A 12,929-nucleotide genomic window follows, 5' to 3' on the forward strand; every position below is an offset into this window, starting at 1 on the left:
TATTCCGTTTTATACAAATAATTAAATATATAAGTCGAAATACAAATCGTTTATCCATTTGTAATAGAACTCTTTGCCCTTCCTCCTAATCACTTAAATGATAGCAAATCTAAATGATCAATTAGTATGCTTAACATATAAGTTATATTATTACATGTTATCTGTTCATGTAGATTTTGATTATTTGTTGGACAGCCCAAGAATTTAGGGCCCATATATCTAATTGCGCCTAATTAGCTGATTGACTTCTTTATAGCGACCAAGCGAATGTGTTAGTACATCATTGCGTCAAATTCGGCCAGTTTGTTTAAACCGAAACTGTTCAAATAAACACATCAAAAAATTAAAAATTACTTATTTTATTTTTAAAAAATGTTTTAATAAATAAGTTTAAACAGGATCCAATTATATGACAATTTCTTCAGAAAATTTAGTTTATATCAATTGCATGAGTAGATTAAATTAATTAATTTTATTTTTTCTTTAACCAATATTTTTCAAGGTGAAGTTATGAGATTCATAGGTATTATCATGAATTATGATTCTTTTAAATTATTTTTTAGAGAGAAAAAAGAAAAAAAAATTATGGGTTGATTTAAATAAATTTAAATATATGTACCAAAATAGCAATTTAAATATAAAATAATTTATGTTCAGGTAATTTAGAAATTCTGTGTGTTTTTTTTATTTATTAGTGAGAAGAAAAACTGAATAGGTGTGATATGTTTGGAGGTTTTGGATGATAGATTGTATGCTGATAAATTGGAAATTATGAATGCGCTTAAATATTGATTTTTTTTATGAAGATGCGCTTAATTATTGATGTGTTGTTTATTAGTGGCAATTCTAAAATTTAAACCCTTGACATTGTTCGTAAAGTTTATGGACTCATACCACATCTGTTGTGACCAACTTTTGGTGGATAAATTAACAATTGATATATTATTATATTACACTGAATAAAAATTATATACATTATATATTCTGTCACATTATGCTACATTTTAAGTAAGAATATTATATATATCGCTTATTATTTTATTTACTTTATAAAATTGTGTAAATAAAATATACACAAAGGTGTCGCAAATTATAACCTTAGTCAAATGATGATATTATGTATCGCAATCTAATCTGAAAGAAATAGAACAAAAGCTCAACGCCAAGGATTAGGGGTTGACATTGATTAATTTGATTACGTGGGTTATCCATTCCTCTTCTTCCTAAAAAAGGGCTACTGCATTTAACAAGTATTTGACATCAAACACAAGTATTCTGCAGTAGTTGAAAGTATCTAAACTAATACTGTATTAACTACCTAAAGCCAAATATGTATTCATTCGGTGTGGAATATTGTATATCTCAGCTAATTTCTAAGGGAACAATGCCATTGTTGACATAAGAATCTGGTCCCTGCTACAGTTATGTTAGGTCAAGTATTAGTTACCTGATCGTGTTTTAGTTTCACTAACCCGCGTGTGCATCACGCGCCTACTGACAGCGATTTGGCCTTCCAATGCTCATTTAAAAATTGAAATGTCAGTGCATTTCCTTAATACCAACTGGGTCTATTTTATTCACCTAGGTAGTGGTACTACAATGTCTTCAACCATAATATATATTAAAAAAAGAAAAGAAATTGTCTTCAATGATAAACATTTGGACTAATAAATGGTCCTCAAGTTTATCACGGAGCACACGTTTTTGAATTATTATAATCGTGTACCACATCAACAATTTATGAAAGAAAAATGGAGGATTCAATGAAAGCTGAATGACTAAAATGTCAAATAGGTAGGAAATTGATACTTCGTTATATAATTTAATAGATAGTTAATTAATTATTAGTTATTAAATTTTTTGGTCAATTTTATGGTATTTTGTTTTTACTCCATTTGACTTTTCAAAAAAAATTAATATTATAAATAAGTGAGAGGTAATAATAATAAGGTTTTGAAACCACAATTTAGAAACCAAGGGATTTCAACCATATGATCTTATTATATACATCCAAAACATGGTATCCATTATAGCCAATACCATCATACCCACGAAACTTTAGACACACAAAATGTTCAAGTCATGTATTAATTATCATTCTTCATCAGGTACTATTACATTTAATATATTTTTCTTAGAAAAAGTAAGAGAGAGAGAAACAAGTCGGGGACAAACAATCATAAAAACAAATACCAGTTAAATATTTGGAAAAGAGAATTAGAATTGGATTCAAAATTCTCTATTTCTCTTTATTTCATTTGTCAAATCATCCACTTGTAATGTCAACCGCGTTCTGGTAAATCCCCCTAGCCGTACCCTTTCCAACCGTTCCATATATAAAATGTCTCAAACCCCCTAACTTTCTTACATCCCCAATAAACTTATAAGTGCGGAACTGTGTTAGAAGAAGAAGAGCTCAAAGATACTAACAAATCAGCAAATTCAGAAGGAAACACAGATTCTGCAGATAAAACATATAGCTAGCATCAATAAGTCTTGCTTGCCATGGCTGAGGAGTTTCAAGCTGCTATTTGTGGTGAAAGTTGGTGGAATATTATTAATCCAACAAGAAGTGTGTTTCCTCTTATGCCATCAACTTGTTCTGTGGCAGCAGCTGATGCAGGAAACTACAGCACTTGGCAAAGTACTACTGATTTCGTGGATTTGAAGGGAACAAGGTCTTGTGCTGAGGAGACTGATATTAACTTGGTTTCTTCTGATACTTCTCTGAGTTTTCTTGATGCCGAGAAGCCACACCAGAGCGGAACTGGTAGCATCTTGATCGATTCCACCTTACAAATGATGGGTTTTGGCATGTCATCTTCAACTTCACCGAATTGGAGTCAATCTTTATTGTATGTTTTCAGAATAGGATATCTATAATTCTATATCTATATCAAAACAAATATATGGTGTTGTTATTTGTACGGTCCAAAGCTTCCTTCCACCAAGGAAGAAAAAGTTGTTTTTTCTTTAGCTTTTTCTCATTATATTGTTTCTTTTGAAAAAGGAACTTCATCATCTTATCAAGCATATCCTTATCTTTTGTGAACTTCTTTCTCTGCAGAGGGAGCAGTTTTGATTCTGTGCTTCAAGAAGAAACAGGCATAGGTGGTGGTGGTTCTTCCAATGATTCACAAATCCAAAAGGATTGGAGTCCAAAGAATTTCTCATCTGATGGTGGCAGCGAGCAAGTTTCCACCGTTGATGCTTTCAAGCCAATGAACCAAGAATTTTCCTTGGATCAGCAGAGTCTGAATTCTGTTGTTACAAGCACTGATGGATCATTATCTGGTGGTAATTTCCCAGTTGTTTCAGCCTCCTACGGTTACCCTTCAACATTGATACAAAGCTTATATGAGCATCAACCACAACCACAGAATTCACTTTTCACCAACCCCTCCATGTCCTATGGGACATGTTCCAATGAACTGTCACCAACTTGGTCCAAAGTCTCTTCCTTTCTCAAACCCTCAATGCCAAAGCAACAGCTCCGTGGATTGCACTTTTCCAACAACACTACTCCTTTCTGGAATTCTTCAGCCGAAGCGCTTAATGACATAAGAGCAGGTGTTTTTGCTTCATCACAGGCCCAATATCAAACTCCAAAATTTGAAGAGAAACCCAACTGCCCCCATACTCTATTAAAGAAGGTAATTAATTAATTAATCAATGGTTTCCAGGTTTATAAATAATCCATTGCTGCTGGCTAGCTAGCTAGGGTTTTTTGTGTATTAAAGGTGATAATTTGATTAACTATTGCAGCTCAAGAGAGAAGAATCACCAGACGCAGCGAAGAAAAATTCTCCTGAGCCTGCCGCATTCAAGAGGCAAAGAATTGAGACTCCATCTCCATTACCAACTTTTAAGGTACTGTAGTAATATATTTTATTTTTCATTATCAAAGCTTTTTTTACTATATATGCGAGACTGGTTAACTTTGATATATCATAATAATAACTCTTTAGAATTAATCATGTTGATATTGATATGGATATATGGACAGGTTAGGAAAGAAAAGCTGGGGGACCGCATCACTGCTCTTCAGCAATTGGTTTCACCTTTCGGAAAGGTATTTCTTTTTTTGTATGTTCTTTGTTTCACTTTATTTTTTTCCCTTCACAGCAGCTTTGACAATGATATGGTAGAATTTAAACCTTTACCTTTTTAGACTTTGAAGGGTAAAAACTCACCAGATATTATTATATTCTTGTTGATTTTAATAGACGGACACGGCATCCGTTCTTCACGAAGCCATCGAGTACATCAAGTTCCTTCATGACCAAGTCAGTGTATGTTTCCATTGTATTCTAAGTTCTAGCTTTGTTTTAAAGAAAACCCTAGCTATATATATATATATATATATATAAAATTTTTATATTCTACAAAAGAAAAGTTAAACGACAAGGCCTTTCTTATGTGTTTAAATATAATTTTTGTTTCTTAATTTCAGGTATTGAGGACTCCATATATGAAAAACAATGGAGCTCCCATTCAACACCAGCAGGTACTCCATAATATTTATGTCCGAAGGCTCTAGTAACACACACATACACTAGGCATCTTGATTAACTGCGATCAAAATCACCCTAGTGAATTATATACTTCATCATTTCTTAATTATAAGATATTTTTTTTAGAAATTTATGTCTTTTTTCATAAGATTAATTTTTAATTTTTATATGTATTATTTTTTTCCTACATAGTCTTATTTAATTATTTTTTAAAAAATATTAATGAAAATCAATTAAGTGGATAAAATATAAGAAAATAATAATAAATAATTAATATATTTAATATGATTAATTAAATGAATTATTCTTCTTTAGGAAAGAAAGAAAAAATATATGTTACAACATATATAAACTGTTTGATAATTATATAGTCATCCATCTAACAGTTTATGTTACACTACATCATTAAATGTAGTGAATGTCCAAAGATTAACTTGAGTAGCTGTAGGGAATAGGTTCATGCACTTAACAATTATTATAGAGATTTCTATTGTGGATTTTGAAATATTTGTATATTTGTGTGTTTGAAGGATTGTGATAATCTGAAGGACTCAGAAGGGCCAAAGCAAGATTTGAGAAGCCGAGGGCTGTGTTTGGTGCCGGTTTCAAGCACATTCCCGGTCGCTAATGAGACCATTGTTGACTTCTGGACGCCTACATTTGGAGGCGCACTCATTGGCAAGTAGAGACAAGTGGAGAACTCGTGACCATAATAACTATATATTTATATATATATGTGTAAACTAAAAGGAAGAAGAAGAAGAAGGCACGATTGGCAAAGAGAAAATTAAATTAAAGCTGAAGAGAACAAAAGAGAAAAAAAAAAAAGAAAGAAAAGGAAGAGACTCTTCAAAGAGAACACGTAAAGCAGAATGATGTACGCTAGTAAATGATTAGTGACTTCTTGAAGAGAATATAATAGATTAGCTTTAGGACCCTTTAAGATTAATAGTGTTTTAAATATTAACGTCGATGAGTGGCAGGAACAAGTGCTAAATTCAGAGGCATTTGACATATTAGATTATAGACTTTTTGTTGCTGTTGTTGTTAGAGAGTCAGTAATATATGCCTGAATTTAGCAGATGGGGCTAGCTAGCTAAAACGCCTTTTGTTCCTGCTATAATCGATGTATTATTGTATTATATATTTTGAATCATTAAAGAGGTTTTACACCAACTTTAATTTTATTATTTATATGAAAATAAAAAAATAAACAAAATAAAGCGGATTATATTGTACCGTTCAATTAATGTTCATATTGTTTTAGGTTAATTTAATCTTTTATTTGTTTATTGGATTAAAGCGTGCTAGTGGTTATATAGTGGCTTACTTGCCACTTCCCCGTTTTAGGGTTGTCTCTTTTTGTTTACTCATCCAAATAGTGTGTTTATAAATAAATTATACACGAGGGCACGCGGCGATGGCTTTTCAAGCACGTATCAAATCATTGTCTTTGGCAATGAATCATTATGCTCCATCCTTATAAATTCTTATCTTCCCAATTACAATGCTTATGTATATAGAATTTTTCAGATTACAAGGTGAGATATGATATTGTAATTCGCTTTTTTGTTATAATAATATTGTGAACTTAGTTATTACATCAAATATAATTTTATTTTAAAAAATTGGCTTTCGAGTTTCAATCCATATTTTTCTTTATCAATAGTAGTGCTGGCTATGTAATTTGTACTGATTTTAGTAAGAGGTGGGCGATGCTTGATGTTTTATTGTCTTGTAACTGTGGACTTTTGGTTCTGATCTTTCAGGTACATCTTGTACCTGTTAGAATTATTCTCATAAAATCATTTTGCTATTTTAAAGAAAAATAATAGCTAGTGCTGTCTAAAATCATAGTTGGTTGTTTTTTATGCGTCTAATATTTAATTTTATTGAAAAATAAAATTTAGATACAACTTTTAATTTTTTTTTCTAATTAAAATTAAAATTTTACTTTCATAATATAATAAAAAATTATATTAAAGATCAATATAAATTTACAAAGTTTAACTTTATATACTTAAGGCAACAGACTCCTTAACTTTATTTGTCTATTTACTAGTGTGTTTTGTTTCTCTTCTCTTGCCATCTTATTATAGATCCCATATATATTATATATATGAAGCTAAAAGGAATTCCTTTTGCTTATTGTGTATATTTTGATTTGATATCGATGTGATTTTTACTCTCAACATAAGCATTAAATATTATATGTATCATATAAGAGTGATACCTAATAAATCATTGAACTCACGGAAATTAACCCAAATCTCTTAAGAAATATATCATGTTCAAGTCTTAGTATATGAAAAAAAAAAGACTTTACTAATAGTAGTTCAGTCAGATTCCTATAAAAAAAATTAATTATTAATAAAATTAATAAATACTTTATATCATGATAAAAAATAGTTGTAAGAACAAGTGCTTTGTACGTGTGAAAGTATAACGTGATGGCCATTACCTTTTTATTTCAATTATTAATATTTTCATTTAAAGATTTTATTTTCATGTAATTAATTGATGCACATATATATATTCACGGTATTGTTTAGACATTAATGTCATCTCATGCAAAATTTCAGTTTTTCACATAGCAGTAATTTAGATATTAATATGTATCAACAACAGCATTCAACACGAATATATGTGAGGGTGTAGTTTTGCTCAACTTTGTACTTGCATATGAACAAAAGTATTTCTTGTACAATCCATTTAATTTTTCCTATTAAACAAATATTATTTTTTATTGTAGTTTTTTTTATTCACACATGACATAAATTGTTACCCCTTTTAAAAACAAAATAATTTTTCATGTAAAATTTTATCTATCTTTTTGTGATATAAATATTTACTTTTATAAGTTAGACAATCCTTCCCTTAATTATGAGCTAACTTTGAAGTTAGACCTAGACGCCTAACCCAAATTTTAGAGTGTTTGTCATAGGAAATTTTGCATTAGTGATGATGCTCGTGTACTACCGAAATATCAAACAAAACATTATGTTTTTATTAAGAGAGTTTTTAGGGTGCTTCTATTAATTTAGAGAGTTTTGATACCGTTAATTTTTCAACCACTGTAACTAAATTATATTATTACCTCACTTTTTTTATATTTAATGATAATTGTAATATATATTTCAATTTAATCCCTGTATAATTTAATTTTTTTTTTTAAAAATATTTTTTCTCTGTGTATCATTCTCAAGATTTAGACGTTTAAAGTGCATTCAATAATAAATTTTTCATGAGAAATAATACCTTTTAATATGTTGTTGTCTCCACACAAATAAAAATTTGTAATTAGTTGCAGCACATACATCATACATTGTCATGGCACTTATTGTTCATCTAAGAAGTGACAATTAGTGAAGCACTACATCAATCAAAAGGAAACATTTTGACTCACAATCTTCATTCTTGGATCAATGAATTGAATCACAAAATTTCCAATGATCAATGATTTTCTCCAGACATCCCTCACTCAAGATCTCCTCTTTTTTCTTCATTGCAGTCACTTTCTTCTACTTCGACAACCACGAGTTTGATGGCTACCAACAACTCGTATTCTCAACGATCTAACGCGAACCTGAATGAGAACTCGAAATATGGGTATGTTTGTTGCTGAGGGTTTTGGTTTGAACTGGAATGTGGATATGTTTGTTGCAAACCAAGATGCTTGATTGTGTGAGATTAAAAAGTGCAATTTTTTAAATATTTTTATTATACTTGAACTAAATTGAAATATATAATAAAATTATCATTAAAAATCAAAATAATGAGATAATAACCTAGCATGATTACTATTGGTTGAAAAATCAACCGTATCAAAATCCTCCAAATTAACAGGATACCATACAAACTCTCTTTTATTAATCCACTTTTAAGTTATATCTGGTTCAAGTCATTAATTTTACTTAAAATTCACTTTGAAGTTAAACTTTAAAATAAGTTTTAAACATAAAGTACAAAATTATTTAAGAATTTTTTTTAATTTCTTTTAACTTAAAAAAATAACATTCAATTCGAGAGAGTGGAAAGAAGAATGAGAGCATTATAAAATACGAGAGCAAAAAAAGAGAATACAGCATGAGGAGTGAGTGAGAAGAGAAGCAAATAAGAAAGGAAAAGGAAACAAAGCAAAGTTAGTTATTTTCTAAAAGATTCTTCACTCTATTTTTTTAAAAAAAAATCTATTCTTTCTTTTTGTTTTGAAAAAAATTAAAGTACTTAGTTTTATTTAGAGACGTAGTTTTTTTGGGGGGGTGACATTATTAGGAGACGTAAGTAATGCACATGGCTGGAAATATGCACGTTGCTTCCGCAATTAAACCTTGTAGAGAGGCCTCATAAATTATTTAGCAATACCAATATTATTTCCTCTCAATTTTTTGAGAGTTACAGTTTTTAGTTAGGCACAACATACATGCACGGAACTACGTGTACTCAAACAGAGGCACTCATCCTCCCGGACATCCGGGATATTCTTAATGTATTGTATAATATATTCTTTCTTTTGAATTTTTATGTTGTCTAGCTCCTTACTTATGTGTCCACGTTTACTCTTGTTGTCCCCTCCCCCTTAGTGTACCCCTTTTTAGATTTTTACCGTTTTACCGTTTTAGTGTTTTATGTTTTTTTTTTAAAAAAAAAATCAATATTATTAATATACTTTATTATTAATATATTTTTTTCTAAACCAAAAAATATACTTTATTAATTTATTTTATATGTTTTCTGTCTAATCAAAACTTAAAACATATAATAAGTTTTATCTATTAATAGATATATCTTATAGGATTTGGATTGCTTATTTAGTTTCTTTTAATTGTCTTTTTTCTTTATAGATATACGTTATACAATAATTTAATTTGTTTAAAAAATATTTTTATGTTTTGTTATCTAAGGATTTATAATATTTAAAATTTAGAACATAAATTAATTTTAGCTATAATAAATTGATTTTATAATGTTGCTAAAGTACGACAATTAAAAAAATCCTTCTTCATTGTTTAAGAATAAAGAAATCAATAATTTTAATATATTTTATCCTTGTCTTAATTATAAAATTCAGAAATTACACCACAAAATGATGACTGAAATTTTAATAAAAAAAGAAAGTAAATGATTTTGATTTATTGTTATATTTACTTTTATAAGATATATGAAATATTATTTATTATTTAATAAAATTTTAGGCAACTATTAATAATAAAAACTAGTCATTTATTTATTTTCTTTAACATGTATCAAAATTTCCCCACCAAATAATTTTTTTCTGGTTCCATCCTGCATGCAACAAACCGAACTCGTCATATACTCAATTTCTTCCATAATGGCTACAATTAAGCATTCTATGCAGCTTAACGTACGGGAAAACAGTGAGTGAAGGATTAATGAATCAGAGTAGGGAGAAGACAAATTAAATTAACCATATATGTATAAAAGCCGATATATATGCAGAGTTGATATAATAGCGGTGGACCAAGCATAGGGCAAAATAATAATTTAAATAATAAGAGGAATAAGCTTAAAGCTGAAGAATTGGTGTATGAGAAGTGACTAATCATGAAAAAGTACCACTTTAGTAATTAAAAATGTAATAACCAGTATCTCTTGGCAGAGGCTTATCATTTTTATTTACGACTTTATGAGTTGAGGATCGAACGATAAATATTGCACCATACCGTTACCTTGAAGCATCTGATCATGATCATATCCAACCTTTCTCAGGAGTACTCCGGGGATATATATATATCAAATCTTGGTTTTTTCTTTATAAAGGTGTGTTTACTTAACATAAAAGAAGATACATAAAGGAATTTCATAAAGTAGTAGGAAAGAAAGAAAAGGACACGAAGCATGCGTATTATTATAATGACTCCTCACACATCTTTCTTCTTTTGTTGTTTTGGATAATCAATAAGAATAAGAAAGTCTGTGTTTCAATCTTGTAAGGTAAGTTTTTATTCCTTCTTTTCTGATTTTGCAATCCATTCATTCATTCACACACCAAAATATCGCTTAAATGCTGCCAGCTAGATTCTTCCGTAGCTCATAGCTGGGATGACATGCTCTCCCTTGAAAACTTTTTACCCCGTTTAGTAATGTCAATAGCATGCTTGACCTAAATGAAATGTTCTCATTTGAAAAGGACACAATGATTTTACGTTGCAATAATAAGTACAGATTCTGACTTAAGCATCATGTTACGTTGTCACTGATTATTGATCCCAAATTATAAGAAGAATATTTACTAATTAGGAATATGTTGATATGCCAAACATGGGACTGCTTAGTGTGGGTATGACTGTTCGGCCCTGAAATCCATGCATGGGCTTAAACATGATGAAGCCTAACGTACACAAAGCATTGGCAATTGCTTTCTGCGCTTCCTGCACTATGGGAAGTGCACGAAATAATTTCAGAATTGCGGAGAAAAACACCCCAAAGCATTCTGCAAGCTAAACGAGTAATGGGTGGTGAGTATTAAGTCCTTTATACAAATAATTATTTACACTTTTTCGATTTTATAATTTAGTTTGCATGTGTTTTTTTTATTCGTTCACATGTGGTTTTAATTTTTCTCATTTTAATTATTTATATTTAGTTTTCTAAAACATTAACTCTTACTCCAAAGTTTATTTAATAAATTACAAGAATATAATAATAGAAATATATAGTTTAAAGAGTGAAGCTCTCACTCTCCTCACTCCTTTATAAATTTTTCATATTTTTTTAGAAGGTGCATTTCATATGAACGAAAATTATCCATCCGTACTTTATCCCTCCGACAAATTAGTGCCACGTCAATTAATAAAAAGTAACAGTATTCACTTGTTCCATTTCCGATGTTTTTATTTTCTTTGACAAAACCATCAAAAGTTCAGTGTGCTTTAATTTCGACGGTGGGACTCAATAAATGGTGGTGATATAGTTTTTTTCCCTCATGTCGGATAGGGAATCCATGCACTGGGCGAACGACGGTTAAAATGGAAGGGGGAAAAATGTTATATGATCATGTAACATTCTAACCATCCATTAAAAAAAAAAAATCATTTTTTACTGAAAAAAATAATTCATAACTCTCTCAATTTAAAACAAAAAATTAATCGTCCTTTTCCTTTTTTTTCTTTAAACTCTTTCATCCAAACATATTATAGAATCAAATTATTAACATATTTTTAAAATTATATATCACGTGCAATGGTATCATAAGATATTATTGCGAATTAAATGAGAACTTAGTTAAAAGGAAATGTCAAAGTTGTGTAACATCTTATCTGATAGCTACTGAACTTTAAACTTTTTATGAATTGTCTAATCTAATTACTTTGTATCATCACCATAAAGCCAATAATTACCCCTTCTTTTTCTCTCGTTATAAATATTTTATTCAAGCGTATAATATCATATCATAAGTACATTTCAAAAGTATATATAAAATTATGAAAAATTGGTGAGAATAAAGTTATAACATAAGTCGGAAGAAACATTAGAGAACAATACAATGTGACACTCCCTTAATAGTTAATTAATAAATTAAAAATATCAGAGTAGGACAGATGCCGTCTTGAACAGGATATTCTTTCAAAAAACAAAAAAACAAAGATATAGATATTCTGTCTAATGTTGCTTTCTTTTATATATTTCTTTATTTTCTTTTACTCTTCTCTCTCTTTTTCTCTCTCAATATAATATCACGTCTTCTTTTAAATAGATATATGAAATGGGAGTTCACATGTTTTATAACATCTCTTCTTTTAAAGTTTGTTTGATGTTTATAAGAAGATATGATATGATCGTGAGTAAGATTAGAATATTGTAAGATAAGGATATGATACGTTTTAGAAATGGGATGGAAATTAAGAGCCAAACTCATTCTTCATCTATCTTATTATCATGTCTAATTTATAATATTCTTCATTCTAATATTGACAGCCAAATAATCTATATTTTGTTGTAATGTGATTTAGCATCTAGATAGACAAGCAATTTCAACATAGTGAGTTTCTGGTATATATTAATTATGATAAATACTAATTAATGTTTTTAAAATATTAATTAAAAAATTAAAATATTTTTTTATTAAAATATATAAAATTATGTTGTTTATGATTTTATTATTTATGATTTTTGTATGTTCTTCATAATAAATATTTTTTAATTTATTAATTAATGTATTAAGATTACTAATTAACAAGATTATTAATTAATCATCAAATTATTGTGATTGACAGCCAACACTGCAGGATACATTATGACAAGTGACACCAATTGCATCGAAGATGATGAAGTATTAATTCATCCTCCCACACGTACTTTTATTTTGCTACTAAGATTACCTTATTTTGTTTGATATAATAGGGTAACTGGGGACAGACTCTAGTGTATATATGGCAAAAGATGAATGAGATC

General features: G+C 29.2%; 1 protein-coding gene across 2 annotated transcripts; it reads left to right on the forward strand.

The window, feature by feature from the left end:
* The first annotated feature begins 2,300 nt into the window (after window positions 1-2,300).
* Window positions 2,301-5,745, forward strand: LOC100794682 (transcription factor bHLH112). 2 transcript variants are annotated; one of them, XM_006597318.4, is made up of 7 exons: window positions 2,301-2,855; window positions 3,068-3,653; window positions 3,766-3,870; window positions 4,007-4,072; window positions 4,227-4,286; window positions 4,454-4,507; window positions 5,045-5,745. In XM_006597318.4, the coding sequence occupies exons 1-7, from the start codon at window positions 2,506-2,508 to the stop codon at window positions 5,198-5,200; spliced, it is 1,377 nt and encodes a 458-aa protein (XP_006597381.1). In that variant the 5' UTR covers window positions 2,301-2,505; the 3' UTR covers window positions 5,201-5,745. The 2 variants fall into 2 exon arrangements, with proteins under 2 accessions (XP_006597381.1, XP_006597380.1); XM_006597317.4 differs by having other exon boundaries at window positions 2,306-2,855; window positions 4,227-4,292.
* The last annotated feature ends 7,184 nt before the right edge of the window (window positions 5,746-12,929 follow it).

Source organism: Glycine max, chromosome 15 (genome assembly GCF_000004515.6).
Source record: "Glycine max cultivar Williams 82 chromosome 15, Glycine_max_v4.0, whole genome shotgun sequence".
Classification (NCBI taxonomy): domain Eukaryota; kingdom Viridiplantae; phylum Streptophyta; class Magnoliopsida; order Fabales; family Fabaceae; genus Glycine; species Glycine max.

What these genes read in the sequence shown, in the direction of transcription:
- LOC100794682 (XM_006597317.4), top strand. Translation starts at nt 2,506, where the DNA reads ATGGCTGAGGAGTTTCAAGCTGCTATTTGTGGTGAAAGTTGGTGGAAT. An exon ending in AATTGGAGTCAATCTTTATT is followed by an intron (nt 2,856 to 3,067) that starts GTATGTTTTCAG and finishes CTTTCTCTGCAG; the next exon opens with AGGGAGCAGTTTTGATTCTG. An exon ending in CTCCCATTCAACACCAGCAG is followed by an intron (nt 4,508 to 5,044) that starts GTACTCCATAAT and finishes GTGTGTTTGAAG; the next exon opens with GATTGTGATAATCTGAAGGA.